This window comes from Geotrypetes seraphini, chromosome 15 (assembly GCF_902459505.1).
Source record: "Geotrypetes seraphini chromosome 15, aGeoSer1.1, whole genome shotgun sequence".
Lineage (NCBI taxonomy): Eukaryota > Metazoa > Chordata > Amphibia > Gymnophiona > Dermophiidae > Geotrypetes > Geotrypetes seraphini.
Genome location: NC_047098.1, coordinates 42,182,636 through 42,204,376, shown reverse-complemented (window position 1 = coordinate 42,204,376; position 21,741 = coordinate 42,182,636). Strand labels below are relative to the sequence as shown.

The window sequence follows — 21,741 nt, the reverse complement described above, 5'->3', positions numbered from 1 at the left end:
TTTGGACTTCATTAGAGTACTGGGAGAGTTGGATGGTAAGCACAGAACTCATGGGGATTGGAGGTTTAGGAATACATGTTTGTAAGGAGAAGTTTGTTGGTAGGTGTCAGAGCTTTGAGGGAGGAAGATGATAGGGCCATTTTGGGAGTGGGAGGAAAATACAATCTTTTGGCTTACCACCTTATCACTTTGGGTTGGTTAACACGGAATTTCATGATTCGTCATATGCACGTTAAAATTTTTCTTATGGCACACACACACTACTAGTATGTGATCTCTTGGAAAAAAAATATTTTTGAGGTGTGAGCTACCGTTTAGTGCATAGGTTATTAACTGGCATTTTAGTGTGCATGCCAAATTTTTAGCTTACACCTGAAAAAGTAAATTTAGCCCAAGTTTTAATGCACAAAACATCACAATGAAGTTCATTTTCAGACTTTTAAAAATATATTTCCAGTCTGAATGAATGTGTCTTATTTTCTGAGCCAAATAACATGTGTTTTTGTGTGTCTGCATATCTGTTTGATCCAACCAAACTCCAAGTCAAAATGAGAATTGGGTCCAGACCTAACTTCTCACACTTTTCACTGAAGCAGGACAGGAAAGACCTTAAGACTAGCTTCTGAAAGTGATTTAAGAGTTAGGTAGGCCACAATGCTCCAAAAGACTGTGCCAACATTTAGAAGAATGGACTTTTTTTTTTTTGTAAATTCTTCTACTTTGTAACAGAAAACATTATGACCTTTGCCGGGGACCCTTCATGCAAATAAGAGACACCTTCTCATTCTGAAATACCCATTGTGGTGCTCTCATGATGGCAGTGGTCAGATTTCTTAGAATGTCTAACCTAATTCACTGAACACAACACTGGCTCTATATTTCACCACTCCTAAGGAGGTCAACACATGGTATACAGTTACTCGGTTTCAGCGTTGCCTCTTTTCTCTCACAGTAACCCTTGTGACTAGTTTGTCTCCATGACAGAAAGCTCCTACAATACAAGCTACTTTTACTGCCGTTCTGAACCAGCAGTGATAGCACAGGTCCTAGCTTCAGACTGGAAGGCTCCTGGCTACAGAGAATCTTCTGAAACTTTGTTTTGGCCTTAGTTCCTCGCTGCTTCTTTGCATAATAGGGATGAATATGTGAGAAAATGCGCTTGCTTTTTACTAGGATCTCAGGCCATCTACCCTTCAGCTCCCGAAAGACAGGTGAGAAGCTCTTCATCTTATATAACTCAGGGTCTGTGGGAAACCAATTAGGGTGCACAATTAACTCCCAGGCACCTTTCTGTCCATGTCCAGTTGAGCTGTCTGAGGATTCCTTCATACCTAGGGCTTCTTTAACAGATTTGTCTTTCTTTGGTACAACAGAACCAAAAGCTTGACTGGACAGCAAAGATTTGGCACGCCAAGGCTCACCCCCTTCTGCCTGTTTTGGGTCTAGGTAGCCTTGACCTTCAATTAGGCTCACATCTGGTCCTAAGTTGAGGCTAGTTCTATCGGTGAAAGAATCCATTCGTCCTTCATAGCCTAAATCAGCAGGGGCTGAAACCTGGTGTTGGGGTCTTGTCCCTTTACAGTCCCCATGATTCTCCTTATCATCCCCATTGTCTTCCTGACCTCCTTCAAAAGAGTTCTCTGTCCAGTTAGTCTCCTCACTGACAATCACTGTTGCATTCAAGTCTCTGAGAAAAACCACAATAACTGTGATATTGTCACTGGACCCAGCATCTCGAGCAGAAGCAACAAGTTTGTGTGCCACCATACTGCTATCGCCATTATTTTCCCTCAGGTGATCAGACACAACTTTCACTGCCTCATCAGGGTTCATGGTGTCATAGAAGCCATCACATGCTAGAATGAGGTAATCTTCAGACCCATCCAACAGAGTGGAACCTGAGTCTGCATCCCCACAGATGTATGGCTTGTGCTCTGCATCCCCTATAACAACCAGAAAAGGAAAAAAAAAGAAAAGAAAAAATCATTGTCCTTCAGTAGTCAAACCTCATTTGATTAAAATGTCAGTTAGGTTACAATTCAAACCCATTGGCATATAGTGTAGAGAAATAGTTTTGAAGCAAAAGCAAGCACTGATTTTTATTTTTTTATTTTGTTAGTTTTCATTTGTATATTTGGGCTATCAGTTTGATCAGAACTAAAGAGTAACACAGTAATGGTTAATGCAGCAATTTCCGCAGTAATGGGTTGCAATTTTGCCCAGTATTATCATGGTAGCGGTAGACCATTCTATGGTAGTGCCACGGGAATGGGAATCACTGCCACAGTAATACCGTGGTAATGGGGACTCAGGGCACCCTTCCCAAGCCTACTTTTTAAATTTATAAAAATATTTATTGATGACTGTTCAATAACACAACAATAAACAGAGTAAAACCAATTCAACTGTTGCCATCCATGTTTGTGGTTCCATGTATCAACTCCCTCCCCCTGTTCACTAAGATCCCAACAATGATTGAAAGAATCACATTTACTACCAACAGTACAAAAAAGACATCAGATTCTACAGCTTATCATTAACAAGTCCCCTACCCCCATTCACCCCCCTTCCACTTCCTATCAATAACTCCCCCACTCCCAACACAAGCCTACTTTTTAATGTCCCTAGTGATCTACTGGCTTCTTTGGGGGCAGGAAAGAGCCAAACTCTTTTATGCCCCTGCCACTGCTAGAGCCATCGCCGGTCTGAAGATTTTCAAAATGGCTGCCGAGACTTTATGTGGCAGCCTTGCAAGACTTCATGAAGTCTCGGCAGTCATTTTGAAAATCTTCAGACCAGCGGTGGCGACAGCTCCAGCAGCAGCAAGGGCATGAAAGAGTTGGGTTTTTTCCTGCCCCAAAGAAGCCACTAGACCACCAGGGATAATAAGGTAGGGCACAAGGTAGGGGTCAGGTTGGTGTCAGGGTGGCATCATGGGGTGTGGGGGAGGGTTGGATGGAAGGGGAGGGGAGATATGGATGGATGGATGGCAGAGAAGAGGCTAGGGGTGTAGCAGTGAGCCACAAGGGAGTTCCATATTTTAACTCCTGTACAACAGAAAGTCATTTTATCATTTTTGGTTGCCTATTATGTATTTGGCATTTGTGTTCTCTGTGTATGACCGAGGTATTCTGTTAGTATGAATTTTCTATGTAGCATTCTGAAGTGATCTGGCTTGTTCAGTTTTCTTGATAGTGGAGGGGATATTTGTGAGGGGGGTTTGTTGATTCTTGTTCTGTATTATTTGTGATTTATAAAATGACAGTTGTTCAGAATATTGTTTCTTTTTATACTTTAATAAAATTATTTAAATATAAAATTATAACTGTCCAGGACTTGTGCGGGCCCGGGAACAAATTTTGTCCCCGTGTCATTCTCTAAAATGTGTGTTTTCACTTTCAGTTTTGTTCGGACTCGCACACATTTGTTTCTCACTATCAGCACTTATACAGGCTTCCTTCCACTTGCAAAAGACAAGAAAACTTGCCATTCAGTGTGCAAAATTGGCAATAAATCTCTTAAAAACCTTCTATGCTGCTCCAGACCGGGCAATACATTTTTGGCGTATGAGCCATCATTCTCTTCTGTGAATTTTGAAGGAATACTTTCGTCAACACCCATGCTCGAGCCTTTGAACATTTCGTGCACAATAATGTATGCAGAAATCAAGGGCTAATGCTTTTTAATGCAGGTGTTGGTTTTGAGCATCGGTCCCTGTGTTTGGAGATCCTTTTCTAAATTACCACCAGAATTGAGCATGTCCTGACTTGGATGCCTCAATTTCATTCTCTATGTCCTATGTAAAATGGAACTCTGTTTTTTTCTTTTAAGAAGTGAAATTTGCTTTAAAACAGAAAAGAAACGCTGCAATTTTTTTTTTTAACTAAGTCACAATTCACCATGAAAGCACTGGTCAATAAAGCTGCTTGTGGTTTTAAAGTTCAGCTGGGAAATGAATTCTTAAAATTTAAACCAGTCTTGGTAGACTATTAACCTAACCCAGGGATGCACAACTTCGGCCATTGCCAGGCCAGGTTTTCAGGATTTCCCCAATGAATATGCATGAGATCTATTTGCATGCACTGCTTTCAATGCATATTCATTGGGGAAATCCCAAAAACCTGACTGAATTTGGCCCTCGAGGACCGGAGTTGTGCAGGCCTGACCTAACCCTTCGCAATTTCATACTGCATTAGCAGGTGTGTGTGAGATGTACTTTAGTTAGACAAATTAAAAGCACATGTGTTAGCATTTATTTGAATTTCTAATAGTGAAATAATGATACAGGATTTCCCCAAGTAATATGATGTTTAGTTCATAGTCCTTTATCCACCGCCTGCTGTGCACAATTGTGTGTGATTATGTGACGTGCACTCGTAATATATGGAAACTAGAATTTCTGGAGCTTCCTCTGCAGAAAATGAGCAAGACACACAGAGAAAGAAAATGAAATAATTCCCTACCGATAGCTCGGGAGACTGACAGACTTCCATTAACTCTCCAGGCACCGAACCAGACCACACAGCCTCCGAGCGCCTCAATTCTCTGCTTCTCATCCTAGGGCAAAAATAAAAATCAGAGAGATGATTTTATTATTATCTTGTTTCACATTTGGTTTGCAATGCAGCTTTTGGTTAAATGGCTTCTCCATCTTCAGAGAACTTGAATCTACCTTGTAAATAAATCAGCTACAAGATTATGAAGTGGCCTCGCCAACCTAATTCTTATTACTTAGTTACAAATTAACCCCTCTCCCCCCAATACCATTTTACAAAACCGCACAAGAGGTTTCTAGTGCCGGTTAGCGCACATGATGTTCATAGAGTTCCTATGAGCGTCGGAATATCAAGGCATTCAGGGTGTCGGCCGGTGCTAAAAAAACTCTTGCACGGTTTTGTAAAGGGGTGGGGGTAAATGGGTGCACCTAGCAGCCCAGGTCACAAGGACAGTCAGTTACCAAAGCTGGGATTAGAAAGGAGGCCTAAGAAAACAAAGATGCTCTTTTATTTATTTAAGATCATTTCTAATCTGCTTTTAACCAAAGCGGCTCACAATTCACATACATGATCTAAACTACATACAATTTCATGAGACCAAATATAAAACAGGGAAAGGAGAAGAGGTCCCATGTACCAAATCTATGTCATAGTCTTCTAGGTAACATGATCACTATGGAGGAGTGTAAGTTTAACCCTACCGTGTCTCCCTGAAAATAAGGCCGGGTCTTATATTAATTTTTGTTACAAAAAACGTATTAGGGCTTATTTTCAGAGGATGTCTCATTTTTTTCTCATGTACAGCAATTATTTCTTACTTCCTCTCCTCCACCCCAATTCTTCCTCTTTCCTTTCTCTCCTCCATATATGCAGCATCTTTCCTCCCCTCTCACCCATCCCCTTATACAGCATCTTTCTATCCCTTCCTCCCATCCCCCTCTGCAGCAGAACCCCACTGATCCTCCCACCGTATGACTGACATACCGTATCTTTGAGGCCTCTAAAAACAGCAGTGGTGGCAGTGCTCTGAATGGGCTGCTTCGCAGCCTTCCCCACCGGGGCCTTCCCTCTGCTGCATCACTGATGACATCTTCAGTGATGTGGCAGAGGAAAGGTCCTGGCGGGGAAGGCTGCAAAGCAGCCTGTTCAGAGCGCTGCCGCCGCCGCTGTTTTAGAAGGCCTCGGAGTGACGGTATGTCAGGTCTCACCGGGGTGGGGATCGCTGAATCAACAAGTCTGATTTTTTCAGCAAATAGGGCAGCACTAGTGCCAGGAATGGAGTTGGGGAGTGTTGGGGACATTCAGGAGAGAGGGCCTTCGGGGTTTATTTTAACTAGGTTTATTTTTGGGGTAGGGCATATTTAAAAATCATGCTAGGGCTTATTTTCGGGATAGGTCTCATTTTCAGGGAAACACGGTAATAGAATTAGCATGCACCACACATTAAGAAGCCCAGAGATATAAAATGCCTGTTTACCTTCACCAAGTGAAATATCCACTATCCAACCAACTCCAAAATTAAATTATAATGCTCTTCTAAAAATCCATCTCATTTTCCACTCATTTTGTTCTTTTCCTCTATATGAATTCATGTTTTGCCAAAAGGTTTTTCAGGAGGAAAACCTTATCAATTGGAAAGGGCCTGAGAATTAAAATTTAGTCTGGGAGTTGGGTGGATGGTGAAAGCGAACAGGCCTAACTTCCAGTCACTTCCAGCATTAGCCACACCCACAGTGGCTGTAAGGTAGGGTTCATAGACAACGGAGCGAAAAACAAAAGCGCGCGCTGACAATTGAGCGCAGCGCACGCCGCTGCGCCGCTCTAAATTACAGTTTTTAGGGGCTCCGATGGAGGGTTTTGTTGGGGAACCCCCCAGTTTACTTAATAGACATCGCGCCGGCGTTATGGGGGGTTTGGGGGGTTGTAACCCTCCACATTTTACTGTAAACTGAACTTTTTCCCTAAAAACAGGGAAAAAGTTCAGTTTTCAGTAAAATGTGGGGGTTACAACCCCCCACACCCCCCCACAACGCCCCCACAATGCGGCGCGATGTCTATTAAGTAAAGTGGGGGGGTTCCCCCCACACACCCCCGTCGGAGCCCTAAAAACAGTAATTTAGAGCGGCGCAGCGGCGCGCACTGCGCTCAATTGTCTGGGCGCGCCTTTGTCCCGGTGTGCTTTTGACCTGACACCGTTAGGTAGCCTAAAGTGCCTGCGAAGGCAAAATTCTGGCGCCAATAGGTGCCTTGAAACTCAGTTATAAACGTTGTTTAACCAGTGTTTGGTTTTTTTTACTGAGCTTGGACACCTACTGGCGCTTAAAAAAATTGATACTGGTTAGACAATCCAGGCCAAAATAATTTATCCAATTAAAGCTGAGAACTCCTTACTACAATCCAAACCATATGGAGTGAAAGCGGACATCCATAAATCGCAAGCGACTCATCTTTTCAAAGTGAGTAAGTTAGCTATTATGAAGGTTTGGAAACAGCCTAATCTATCTCCATTGTTAATGTATTATGCAAATTGGACTATGTGTTTCAGATGACAAAACTAACCGCATTCCGGAATGGACATCTTATTAGATTCCTTAGAATATGGAATATTTATCAAGAATGGATATCATGAGATGGTAATAATAATAATAATTTATTTCTTGTATACCGCTATACCAGAAGTTCGAAGCGGTTCACAACAGGAAATACATACAGTCAATATCTAAAATACAGAATAAACAGTTGATATCTAGATACAAAATAAAAACAGTTAGGGAGGGGGGAATTTTATTATTATATGTTTTTATGATTTATGGAATTATATGGGTAGGAGGGATGGGGAAGGGATAAGAATTTATGAAATGTACCAAATGATTGTTTGTAAGTGATGTATTTATTGTGAATGTGAATGAATATATTTAACACTTATTGTAATTTTGAAAATGAATAAAGAATATTTTTAAAAAATAAAATAAAATAAAAACAGTCGATAAAAGGATACATCTGATAAGATCAATAAAGTTAAGCCAATAGCACAATTAAGATGTAAAAAACTGTTAAGAATTCATGATAGATTAGGCAGGAACCTGACTAAGAAGAAAACTTGTCAAACAAGCGTGTTTTTAGTGATTTTCTAAAATCAAAGTAAGAAGTGGCCTCAAGTATTAATTTTCCAAGCCATGTATTCAGTTTGGCGGCCTGGAATGATAAAATTCTGTCAAAGAACTTCTTATATTGACATGATTTAAAAGAAGGGTAATTAAATAGGTTTATTCTACGAGTACCCTTATTAGAACAATTCAGAGAAAACTGAGAGGCAAGGTAATCAGGTAGCAAAAAGGGCTCAAGATTGGTGAATTCTGTAAGGAAAAACCTGGTAATGGATATTCAATATTCCTAAGACTTAGAGAGGAGGGAAGAATTAAATATGAATGTTCCTTTTGCTCTTAATGTAATATGCAATGAGCATAAGATTATATAGGATGTATTCTATGGGGCCCATTTTCAAAGCATTTAGGTTTCTATGGTACTTTGGGTGGCTAAGTGCTTTGAAAATGAGCTTCTATATCTTGTTACTATCTTTACAATAAACGTTGAGAATGAAAAAAAAAAGTGATTTATAGTACCCAAATATCCATCTATATTGAGAAAAGTCTAGGAGTGTTATAAAATAAAAGACTGATGTGTTATTATTGATTTGCTTGCTCGTGGATGCAAGCTATTTCACGCCTGTCTCTCTGAATTCAGAATAAAGAATAGAAAAGAAAAATCCCTGCCAGAAATGTGATCTGTTGACTGCAGATGACTAGCATATAATATGGAACTGACTTATTTGTTTTCTGCAGAAAAGTTAATATATACAGTAGCAAGTAGCAGAACCAAATGTTTCAGCTTCTTGAGATAGTGAAAGATGATTTTATTTTTCTATTTCTAGCCCACCTGCTCCCACAAAAGGCACTTGGTCATTAAGAAAACCTACATAAAGTGCCAAATTGCAATCAGCCAGCAAACACAAGTGCAGCTCACATGTTGTAAAATTCCCTCTGTCTAATGCAGTGGCGTAGCGAGGGTGAGAGGCACCCCGCCCATGTTTCCACAGCCCGCTGCGCGCGCCCCCTTCCCTTCCCCTGTGCCTCTAGTTGTTCACCGCTGAGAGTAACAACTTCAACGTGCTCTTGCGACCCGCGGCAGCTCTCCCTCTGACGTCACTTCCTATGCGTCGGGAGAGCCGAAACAGTTTGTTGTTTGTTTGGTTTTTTTTTTATAATTCTTTATTAATTTTCAAACTTTGGCAGTGTATTACAATTAATATAACTTTAACAGATTGCATAAAATACAGTATATTACACAAATATTAAAGAAAACATCCATTTTCCCCACCCTCCTCCCAATTATTAATATATTGAATCATATTATTTATTACAATATTATCATTAAATATTTTTAAACAGCCGACGCGGTTATGAGGAACACGTTGAAGCTGTTGCTCACAGTGGTGAACATTCAGAGATACAGGGAAAGGGAAGGAGGGGTGCCCGCATGGCGAGAGGAGGAGTGGGAAGAGGCGAAGGGGGTGGGGAGGAGGAGGAGTGCTGGCACCCTCAACAAAATGGCGCCTGGGGCGCTCGCCCTCCCCCCTTATTATGCCACTGTTCTAATGCAGGGCTGTCAAAATCCCTCCTGAAGGGCCGCAATCCAGTCAGGATTCAGGATTTCCCCAATAAATATGCATGAGATCTATTAGCATACAATGAAAGCAGTGCATGCAAATAGATCTCATGCATATTCATTGGGGAAATCCTGAAAACCTGACTGGATTGCGGACCTCAAGGAGGAATTTTGACACCCCTGCTCTAATGGCTGAAAATATATATTCGCTCTCTCTCTGGGATGCTTGTGTCTGTGTCTAAGGGTGTGTGCGGCAGCAGTCCTTACTTCTCTGTCTGGTTTGTGAGGCTTCATCAGTTCAACAGCCTTCCCTCTTTTCACCAGCATCACCTGCGAGTCACCCAGCCAGGCCACATGCAACATGTTCCCTCTGATAAAGGTCACCACACCGGTTGTACCACACCGCAGGTTCTGAAAAGAGAGGCCATGACCTGAAAATTAGATTGTGCAGGGGAAAATGTAGCACTTTCACACATGGGAAATACGAAGAGAGGCAGTAGCTGCAACACAAGTGATCACAGAGAAAAGACCAATTAAACACATTTTCCCCATGCTGTAACTGTCTGAGTGCTGAAGAAGTAATTATTTTTCATTATTTTGTTTATGTCCAGTTCACAAGTTCAGATGCAAAACAATGCTGTGGGGTGGTCTACGTCACCAGGACGGTCCTACCAACCACAGAAATGGACCTAGGTACCAGCATTTTTCAGCCAGTGTGGCAATCATCACTCTAAAACAAGCACTCATCCAAATGACTTACGGTACAGTTTTTTTGAATGCCTGTTACTGCATTTTAAGGACCCCTGAGGAAGGCTTGAAAAAGCTGATACACAGCCCGTGTAGGGTCTGGTCATTATTCATGAAGTGTATTTACGTTGTTTGAGTTTGACTTTTAACACATTGTGATATTTTTGATTTGTTTTTTCGCACCAATAAACTTTACAATTTTACACTCTTGGAAGTCCAGGATCTGGTGCCACATTTTGTTTTCAGTGTACAAGTTCAGCCCATTTCAGCAAACACCTGCATCAGGAGGTCACTAGAGTTTTGCTATTTTAATAATGATCTTTTATGCCATACTGGGGACTTTTGGCTTTTACTACCATTCAAAAGTTGTACCTTCATCATGCCACCTAAATTCTCCTGACCAGGTCTCCTCCTGTGATCACGTTGCAATAACACATGTATCACTCTTCTCAGCAAGGAAACAAACACACAGCAAACAAACACATGGTTTAAAAACTGGCAAGCGGATAAGAAACAGAGAGTGGGGGTAAATGGACAATACTCGTACTGGAAGAACGTCACCAGCAGGGCTTGGTGCTTGGACCTGTGCTCTTCAACATCTTCATAAACAATCTGGAAATGGGTACGACGAATGAGGTGATTAAATTTGCAGATACGTTAAAGGGAAGCAACCGGCGAGAGAGGAAGTAGGACCGTTAGATGATGGAGACAGAAAGGGAGTGGTAAAGGAGGAGAAGGAGGTAGCTGAGAGGTTAAACAAGTTCTTCTCGTCAGTCTTCACGAGCGAAGACACATCCAATGTACCAGAACCTGAAGAGATCATAAGTGGAGACCAAGAAGAAAAACTGTCGCAAATAGAGGTAAGCCATGAGGATATCCTCAAACAGATAGATAGATTGAAGAGCGACAAATCACCAGGACCAGATGGAATCCACCCAAGAGTACTAAAAGAACTGAAGAACGAAATAGCGGAAATACTCCAACACATTTGTAATCTATCCTTGAAAACTGGGGATATCCTGGAGGACTGGAAAATAGTGAATGTCACTCCTATCTTCAAAAAGGGAGCGAGGGGCGACCCGGGGAACTACAGGCCAGTAAGCTTGACTTCAGTCCCGGGCAAGATGGTAGAAGCACTGATAAAAGACAGCATCAGTGAGCACATAGAGAAAAATGGACAACTGAAAGCGAGCCAACATGGCTTCTGTAAGGGAAGATCATGCCAAACAAACTTACTGCACTTCTTTGAAGGGATAAACAGCCAGATGGACAAAGGGGAGCTCATAGACATCGTTTATCTCAACTTCCAAAAAGCCTTTGACAAGGTACCTCATGAGCGGCTACTTAGAAAATTGTGGAACCACGGGGTAGAAGGGGACGTATACAGATGGATTAAACAATGGTTGGCAGGCAGGAAGCAAAGGGTTGGAGTGAAGGGCCACTACTCAGACTGGAGAAGGGTCACGAGCGGTGTTCCGCAGGGGTCGGTGCTCGGACCGCTACTGTTCAATGTATTCATAAATGACCTGGAAAAGGGGACGAAGTGTGAAGTTATAAAGTTTGCGGATGACACCAAACTCTATAGCAGGGTTAGAACAGCGGAAGAATGTGAAGACCTACAAAGGGACCTAAACAAACTGGAAGAGTGGGCAAATAAATGGCAAATGAACTTCAATATAGAGAAATGCAAAGTCATGCATATAGGGAAGAAGAATCCGATGTTCAGTTACAAAATGGGGGGGATCAGTGCTAGGGGAAAGTAACCTTGAAAAAGACTTGGGTGTGCTGGTGGATGCAACAATGAAATCAACTGCACAATGTGCAGCAGCTCAAAGAAAGCGAACAGAATGTTGGGTATTATTAAGAGGGGAATTACGACCAGGACGAAGAAAGTCATCATGCCGCTTTATCGCGCGATGGTGCGCCCACATCTGGAGTACTGTGTCCAATTTTGGTCACCATACCTCAAGAAGGACATGGCAATGCTTGAGAGGGTTCAGAGGAGAGCGACGAAAATGGCAAAAGGGATGGAGAACCTTTCTTACGCAGACAGGTTGGAAAGGCTGGGGCTCTTCTCCCTGGAAAAGCGGAGACTCAGAGGAGACATGATAGAGACTTTCAAGATCATGAAAGGTATAGAGAAGGTGGAAAGGGACAGATTCTTCAGCCTATTGGGAACCACAAGAACAAGGGGGCACTCGGAGAAATTGAAAGGGGACAGGTTTAGAACCAATGCTAGGAAATTCTTTTTCACTCAAAGGGTGGTGGACACCTGGAATGTGCTTCCAGAGGCTGTAATAGGACAGAGTACCCTACCGGGCTTCAAGGAAGGATTGGATAAATTCCTGAAGGACACGGGGGTTGAGGGATACAGATAGAGGTAGAGATAAGTTATGAAAGGGCTTACAGGGAAGGACAAGGGGATTAAAAGGGCTTAGACACCGGTCACCTTACAGGTCATGGACCTGATGGGCCGCCGCGGGAGCGGATTGCTGGGCACGATGGACCTCTGGTCTGACCCAGTGGAGGCAACTTCTTATATTCTTATGTTCTTATTCAGAGTAGTGAAGACGCAGGGGGATTGTGAAGATCTACAATGCGACATAATCACGCTCAAGATTGGGCAGCGACAGGGCAAACGAGGTTCAATGTTGATAAGTGTAAGGTAATGCATGTCAGTATCAAAAATTCCATACACGAATACAAGATGTCCAGGTCGGTACTTGGAGAGACCCCCCAGGAAAGAGACTTGGGAGTACTGGTTGATAAGTCAATGAAGCCGTCTGCGCAATTTGTGGCGGCGGCGAAAAAGGCGAACAGAAAGCTAGGAATGATTAAGAAGGGGATCACGAACAGATCGGAGAAGATTATAATGCCGCTGTACCGGGCCATGATATGCTCTCATCTGGAATACTGCGTCCAGCACTGGTCGCCGTACATGAAGAAGGACACGGTACTACTCGAAAGGGTCCAGAGAAGAGCGACTAAAATGGTTAAGGGGCTGGAGGAGTTGCCGTACAGTGAGAGATTAGGGAAACTGGGCCTCTTCTCCCTTGAAAAGAGGAGACTGAGAGGGACATGATCGAAACATTCAAGATAATGAAGGGAATAGACTTAGTAGATAAAGACAGGTTGTTCACCTTCTCCAAAGTAGAGAGAATGAGAGGGCACTCTCTGAAGTTAAAAGGGGATAGATTCCGTAGAAGCGTAAGGAAGTTCTTCTTCACCCAGAGAGTGGTAGAGAACTGGAATGCTCTTCCGGAATCTGTTATAAGTGAACATACCCTCCAGGGATTCAAGACAAGGTTGGACAAGTTCCTGCTGAACCAGAACGAATACAGGTAAGGCTGGTCTCGGTTAGGGCACAGATCTTTGACCTGGGGTGCCGCCGCATGAGCGGACTGCTGGGCGCGATAGACCGCTGGTCTGACCCAGCAGCGGCAATTCTTATGTTCTTATCTACTTTGTTGAAGATAACTTTAATGATATGGATGCTTTCTTTGTAAAAATAAATAAATAAAAGTATATGTTTTTTAATGATGTATTTGCATAGTATCATATGTTTATATGAGATCTGACAATTAAGTTCATGAACTTGCTTTTGTGCGCTTACGTTGGCAGCACTGTATAAACAGCCCGGTTACCTTTCATAACCTTGGTTTATCAGTGTCTCACTGCTGTGTTTGTATCAATGTATGGTGGTGTCTTGCTGAATGGCATTCATTATTGTTGTTGAATGTTTTTGTGTTCCATCGAGAGAATGTCGGCGCTTGAATTAGAGCAATGAACAAACATTAAATTTCTTATTAAGCCTGGCAAGAGTGGAAGCGAAATCAAGGAGATGTTAATCCAAGTTTATGGGGATAATGCCATGAAGAAAACAGCAGTGTATAGATGGATTAAATGTTTTTTCTGAGGGGAGACAAAGCGTCACTGATGAAGAGAGGTCAGGGCAGCCAGTAAAGAGCAGAACTGATGAAAACACAGCAAAAATTTGTCAAATTGTGCATCAAAATCACCGGATGACTGTGAGAAGCATGGCAGAACAAATTACCTGTGTATTTACGACAGTTGAAAGATCTGCAGGAATTTAAGCAAATGTTAAAAAAACACTTGTTTTATATTCTGAAATATGGCACTTACCCCCTCTTTTACAAAACTGCGATAGCAGTTTCTAGCGTAAAGAGCTGCGCTGAATGGCCCGCGTTGCTCCCGACGTTTATAGGAACTCTATGAGTATCGGGAGCAGCATGGGCCATTCAGTGCGCCTCCCCACACTAGAAACTGCTAGTGCAGTTTCGTAAAAGGAGGCCTTAGTGTGATGTAACGACTTCAACAGTGAATAGGAAGCTATGTGCTCTGTACCATCAAGAATAGTATTCAGTGAGATGTCTGGATGTGTTAAGCAAACAGCTTTGTTAGCAAATATACTCGAATATAAGTCGATCCGAATATAAGTCGAGACTCCCATTTTCCCCAAAAAAAGGAGGAAAAATGGTTGACTCAAATATAAGTCAGGTGGCTTAATATTCAAGTGCCCTGCCAGGCACTGCACCCAGCCCCCTTTCCTCCCCTGTCTGGCACTGCACCCAGCCCCCCTCCTGTCAAGCACTGCACCGACCCCTTCTCTCCTCTCCTTCCCCTGTCAGGCACTGTACCCAGTCCTCTTCTCTCCCTCCCTCACCCTCTTTTCCCTGTCAGACTCTGCACCCTGTGCCCCTTCCTCCCTATCCTGTCCTCATACCTCCTCTGCTGATCCCTGGTGGTCCAGAGGTACAGCGGGCAGGAGTGAGTTTTCCATGCTCCTGCCCCACTGCTAACCTGGTCGGTGGTTGCTGCCATGAGATTAGGTTTCTTCAGCCACTGAGCAGCACCAAGCAGGAGCGAGCTTTGCTGCTCCTGCTCGGCGTTGAGCAGCATCTTGACTGGCTCCCACGAATTCTCGCCCAAAAATCTCGGTTTATATTCGAGTATATGATAATTGTTTTGTATGTATTTTAATTGTTTTACTGTGTATGTATATTTTGTAATTGTCTGCCTTGGATAAAGGTGAGCTAGAAATGATAATAAACTAAACTAAACATCGATAGAGAAACAGTTAAGAAAAACCGGTCTGAGAGAAATTTGGAGCATTGAGATTAAGCATCAAATTTCTGTGGCTCAATGGACACGAATTTGGACTTGGAGGATGAAATGTACAGTGTCTGCATCTATGAGACAAACTTGGTTTTTTCTGTTACATAGAGCATTATGGACCCCTGTTCGGTTACAAAAGTTAGATAACTCTAAGTCTAATAGATGTTGGCATTGTCATCTTGAAGCAGGGACTTTAGATCATTTATTGTTCTATTGTCCATTTATTATGGCTTTTTGGAAATCAACTTGGGGCCAAATTAATTGTTTATTAGAAAACCCGGTGGCATTGACCTAGTAATATTATTTGGCATGTCAATGAGGGCAAAGAGTCAGATATCTTCAAATAATAACAAGCTTTTACTTATAATGACAGGGGTCGCCATACAACAAATTACATGTAATTGAAAAACTGGAATAGATTGAACTATAATTTTTGGTGGAACTCGTTATGCCATATATATAAAATGGAAAGAGCAATATCTACACAGAAGGGGTATTTAAGGAAGTTTCAAGATGTATGGGAGCCATTAACAAAATATTGTACTGAATAGATACCATTTTTCCCTTAAATTTACAAGTTCAATACTGGGGGGAGGGGGGTAAGTTTTAGTTTATTATTTAACAATATAAGAATGATAGGGGAAAAATTTTTATCATATGATACTTATCTAATCTAATCTAATCTAGACCCACCACGGGGTGGGAGGGGATGTGCACAGATGGATCAAGCACTGGTTGTCGGGTAGACTGCAAAGGGTCGGAGTGAAGGGCCAATATTCTGACTGGCAGGGAGTCACGAGCGGTGTGCCACAGGGATCGGTGCTGGGGCCGTTACTCTTCAACATATTTATCAATGACCTGGAAAAGGAGGCAAAGTGCGAGGTTATAAAATTTGCAGACGATACCAAACTGTGCGGTTGAGTTAGGTCCAGGGAGGAGTGTGAGGACCTGCAAAGGGACCTGGACAAGCTGGAAGACTGGGCAAACAAATGGCAAATGCGCTTTAACGTGGAAAAATGCAAGGTCATGCATATAGGGAAAAAGAACCCGTTGTTCAACTACAAATTGGGGGGGGCATTGTTGGGAGACAGCAGACTTGAGAGAGACTTGGGTGTGCTGGTGGATGCATCACTGAAGCCATCTGCACAGTGCGCAGCGGCCTCGAAAAAAGCCAACAGGATGCTGGGCATCATAAAGAGGGGCATAACAACCAGGACGCGGGAAGTCATCATGCCATTGTATCGAGCGATGGTGCGTCCACATCTGGAATACTGCGTTCAGTATTGGTCGCCGCACCTCAAGAAGGACATGGCGGTACTTGAGAGAGTCCAAAGGAGAGCAACGAAACTGGTAAAGGGGCTGGAACACTGCCCATACACCGAGAGATTAGATAGGCTGGGGCTCTTCTCTCTGGAAAAAAGGAGACTCAGGGGAGATATGATAGAGACCTTCAAGATCATGAGGGGCATAGAGAGGGTGGATAGGGACAGATTCTTCAGACTGAAGGGGACAACAAGTACGAGGGGGCATTCGGAGAAACTGAAGGGAGATAGGTTCAAAACAAATGCAAGGAAGTTTTTTTTCACCCAAAGGGTCGTGGACACATGGAATGAGCTACCGGAAGAAGTGATCAGGCAGAGTACGGTACAGGGATTCAAACAGGGATTGGACGGATTCCTGAGGGATAAAGGGATCGTGGGATACTGAGAGAGATGCTGGGATGTAACACAGGTATAGAAAGCTAACCAGGTAATAAGTATAGTAACCCAATAGGTCGTGCATGTGCAAGACCGGAGGGTTAGGACTACGATGGGAAGATAGGACTTAAATGAGAAAACAAGGTGGCAAGTGAGCCCCTTCTGGTGATGCAGACAGGCGTGACCTGTTTGGGCCGCCGCGCGAGCGGACTGCCGGGCAGGATGGACCTATGGTCTGACCCGGCGGAGGCACTGCTTATGTTCTTATGTTCTTATACCGCATTATCTCCATGAGAATGGAGCTCGACACGGTTTACAAGAACTTAAAATAGGGTAGAGAAGAAGAAAAAGGATTACATGAACTTATGTGTAGAAGGGGGGAGAGAAAGGGGGGAAGGATAGAGCTACAATTTGCTGAAAAGCCAGGTTTTCAGCTGTTTGCGGAATAACTGAAGGGAGCTCAGGTTCCGCAGCGGGGTGGTGAGGTCGTTCCAAAGACCTGTGATTTTGAAGAGAAGGGATTTTCCCAGTTTGCCTGAATAGTGGATGCCGCGTGGAGAGGGGAAGGCTAGTTTAAGCCTTTGGGCAGTTCTGGAGGAGTCAGGACTGGAGGAGTTGAAAGACAGTGGGATAAGAGGAGGCAGGATTCCGTGAATGATCTTGAAAGCCAGGCAGGAACATTTGAAATGGATTCTGGAGATTATTGGGAGCCAATGAAGTTTGGCAAGGAGTGGGGAGGCATGGTCAGATTTGCGTTTTGAGAAGATCAGTTTGGCTGCAGTATTCTGGATTAGTTGGAGTCTTAGAATATGATAAAAAAAATTTTTGATAGATTTAAGTAGATGGCGTTGCAGTAATCTAGTTTGGAGAGGATGATGGATTGGACAAGGATGGCAAAGTGTTGTTGGCTGAAGTAGGATCTAGCTTTCCTCAGCATGTGAAGGCTGAAAAAGCATGATTTTTATATTTTCTATGGAAGGGTGGGGAGGGAGGGAGATAAGTTATATGATTTGGATTATTGCTGATTATTAAGTGTTCTATTTAATGTTAAAATGTTTTAACTCACTGTCATACTTATTGTAAGTTTTAAAACGAATAAAGATTTTATATATAAAAAAAAGAAAATCTTAACTAAAAATCTTGGCATGAGCAAGGTATATGTAAAAATGGTCCCTCAATGCTCTTGCATCACGAGAACGCATCACGTAACTGTCTGTGAGGGAGTTTTTAGCCAGTAAACAAATAACTGCATTGGACCACCCTCCCTACTCACCTGATCTGGCCTCCAATGACTTTTTTCTTTACCTGAAGATAAAGGAAATATTGAAAGGAAATTTTGAAATTCGGGCGATTGTGTGCCCGCATCTGAAATACTACGTCCAATATTGGTCGCTGTACCTTAAGAAGGATATGGCGTTACTCGAGAGGGTTCATAGGAGAGCGACGTGTCTGATAAAAGGGATGAAAAACCTCTCATACGCTGAAAGATTGGAGAAACTGAGTCTCTTTTCCCTGGAGAAGAGGAGACTTAGAGGGGATATGATAGAGACTTATAAGATCATGAGGGGCATAGAGAGCGTAGAGAGGGACAGATTCTTCAAACTTTCGAAAAATAAAAGAACAAGAGGGCATTCGGAAAAACTGAAAGGGGACAGATTCAAAACAAATGCTAGGAAGTTCTTCTTTACCCAGTGTGTGGTGGACACCTGGAATGTGCTTCCAGAGGACATAATAGGGCAGAGTACGGTATTGGGGTTTAAGAAAGGATTGGACAATTTCCTGCTGGAAAGGGGGATAGAAGGGTATAAATAGAGGATCACTGCACAGGTCCTGGACCTGTTGGGCCGCCGCGTGAGCAGGCTGCTGGGCACGATGGACCTCAGGTCTGACCCAGCAGAGGCATTGCTTATGTGCTTATGTTCTTAAGATAAAGGAAATATTGAAAGGAAATTTTGAAATTCGGGCGATTGTGTGCCCGCATCTGAAATACTACGTCCAATATTGGTCGCTGTACCTTAAGAAGGATATGGCGTTACTCGAGAGGGTTCATAGGAGAGCGACGTGTCTGATAAAAGGGATGAAAAACCTCTCATACGCTGAAAGATTGGAGAAACTGAGTCTCTTTTCCCTGGAGAAGAGGAGACTTAGAGGGGATATGATAGAGACTTATAAGATCATGAGGGGCATAGAGAGCGTAGAGAGGGACAGATTCTTCAAACTTTCGAAAAATAAAAGAACAAGAGGGCATTCGGAAAAACTGAAAGGGGACAGATTCAAAACAAATGCTAGGAAGTTCTTCTTTACCCAGTGTGTGGTGGACACCTGGAATGTGCTTCCAGAGGACATAATAGGGCAGAGTACGGTATTGGGGTTTAAGAAAGGATTGGACAATTTCCTGCTGGAAAGGGGGATAGAAGGGTATAAATAGAGGATCACTGCACAGGTCCTGGACCTGTTGGGCCGCCGCGTGAGCAGGCTGCTGGGCACGATGGACCTCAGGTCTGACCCAGCAGAGGCATTGCTTATGTGCTTATGTTCTTATGTTGATGTGATTCAGGACATTAAGGGTAATTTGATGACAGCTCTGATGGCCATTCTAGAAAAAGAGCTCCAAAACTGCTTTGAAGGGTGGACTAAGTGCTGGCGTTGGTGCATAGTTTCCCAAGGGGAGTACTTTGAAAGTGACCATAGTGATGATATTCAGCAATGAGGTATGTAGCACTTTTTCTTGGATGAGTTCATGAACTTAATTGTCTTATCTTGTATATTATTTATTTTTAAATTTTAGCATTTAACCTGACACAGCCTGAGGTCGAAATGTGGCCACGTCAGGCTATCTTCAATAAAGTAGATTGGATTTTATCCTATTCATTTGCTGTGTGTTTGTTTCCTTACTGTGGTTTTACAGACCAACACCTCTGGTTGATATTCACTCTTCTCAGCTACGTCAAGACACTGCCTTTCCCCTCTTTCAAAGCCATTTTGCACCAGAAATCTAAAACACCGGTTTCTACAGATGCCGGTTTCCACCTGTGTGAAGCCTTTTAGGTGATACTGCTTGCCAGAGAGTAGGCTTTTTCATCAGGGGCCTCAAATTCTCTCTTTTTACAAAGGCACTGGCCCAGAATTTGAAAGGTTAATCACAGGATGAACAATGAACATGTGTACCATCAGTTGAATCTTTCATGTCACCTCTGCATGAATAATCAAACTTTATCACACCTCTCCACATCAAAGTTTTGGTTGCTAATATATCTCTGAAATCACCAAATGCTATTCTGTAAACCAGTGGTTTTTAAACCTGTCCTGGAGTTGGGTTTTCAAGATATCTTGGGCTTTCAAGATATTATATCAAGATATAATAGAGGTGAAGGCATGCAAATCTGCCTCATGCATATTCATTAGGAATATCTTGAAAACCCAACTGGCTGAGGGTCCTCCAGGACAGGTTTAAGAACCACTGGTTTATAGAATAGCATTTGGTGATGGAATCTGTGACCGCTTTTAGGCAAGAGAATTTATACCCAACACCACCTGATGCAAATTCTTGCCCTAAATTACAGATGGATCTCCCTTATTATGTCAAACTGCATATAAATTCCGGGATGCTCCAATCTGCCAATTCCCCTCCCATGGTCGTGCCCCTTTTTGGATCTGTGTACAAAATTTACAAGTAGATTCCGGCGCCTATATGTATGGGCGTAGATTTTAATTGATGCCAGTTAGCTCTGATAATTGATTAGCACTCAATTATCAGGGTTAATTATCTTGTTATTCATGTAGAAATTGGGCTCCTAAATTTCTCCATGCAGTTTTTAGTCCCACATAAAAATTTAGGCCGTGAATAGGCATTTTTTGGTCCAAATCAAGTATTACGTATTTTAAGGCCAATATTTAAATTTTCCACTTTAGTGGAGACATTACAAGTTGTTTTTATCTGTGCAGTGGGATGTCTCGGAGAGACGTGGGATCTCTCAGAAAGAGAAAGAGATAATGGTTACTGTGGATGGGCAGACTAGATGGGCCGTTTGGCCTTTATTTGCCATCATGTTTCTGTTTCTATAATCATACTTGTAGTTTTGCTTTGATTATTGCTGAGATTTAAGGAGAAGGGAAGCACCTCTAGAAATTTGCATCTGCTTTTCCCTCTGTGTACTTTTTCTGTTGAAAATATGTGTTGTTTGTGCCTAATTCCACCAGCAAAATACATCTGTTGTATTCAAGCGTAAGTACTTGCAAGTACCTGCACAGAGGGTGGGCATTTTTTTAAAAAAGCCAATTAATGTCTTTTTTTCATCTCTGTTATAATTACTTCCTACTATATCCCTTGCCATTTGTGATTTCTTTTTCTTTTAGATTTACAAAGGTGAATACTACAAGTCAAAACTATTCTTCCCCCACCCCACCTCCCACTCTCAAGTTAGAGACAAATCTTGTAAATTTGATGCTTCACTTAATTAGGTTTCATCTGTCAGGGTGATTAATTGCACCAGTAGAGTCCTTTTGTGGACTCCAAAAACATTTCTATGTAATTTATTCCAAATCAGTAATACGAGTTCAAACATTAGTCAGTATTTTGGCTGCAGTTCTGGACATTGACAGCCAGAAGAGTGGGGATTAAATGGGACAGTAGGGAAAGCAAAGAGTTTCCTCCATTAAAGTGTGGCAGGTTTGGAACTTAATGCCTGTTAACAGAAAAGATTAATGTGCCAAGCCTGTGTGGCAAATGTAAGGGTGCAGCTACCATTGAGTAAGCTCAGCAAAATGCAGGACTCAACTGAAGCTGCATGCACCTGATCCCCTTCCCTCTTAACCCAGATTCAAAATAGTTGCCCCCTCCCTGGGAATCCATATGTTACAGTGATTGCAGTAAAGGCCGACTGAAAGCTGCCACAATGACCCAGCTTTGCCACTATTAAGGTCTGCCCAAGCCAAGTCACCTTCAAATCACCTGTTTGGGGCTAACGACTAATTTTTAGGGACACTTAACTCCTAAAAAA

General features: G+C 42.6%; 1 protein-coding gene across 1 annotated transcript in view; it reads right to left on the bottom strand.

The window, feature by feature from the left end:
* Positions 1-678: 678 nt before the first annotated feature.
* PPM1E (protein phosphatase, Mg2+/Mn2+ dependent 1E) overlaps positions 679-21,741 on the bottom strand; it is a 267,386-nt gene continuing 246,323 nt past the window's right edge. Inside the window, exons 5-7 of the mRNA XM_033922820.1 lie at positions 9,429-9,572; positions 4,464-4,557; positions 679-1,943 (exon numbers count right to left, since the gene is read on the bottom strand). Coding sequence (XP_033778711.1) covers positions 874-1,943; positions 4,464-4,557; positions 9,429-9,572 — 1,308 coding nt within the window. The 3' untranslated portion in view covers positions 679-873. The remainder of the gene's footprint in view (positions 1,944-4,463; positions 4,558-9,428; positions 9,573-21,741) is intronic.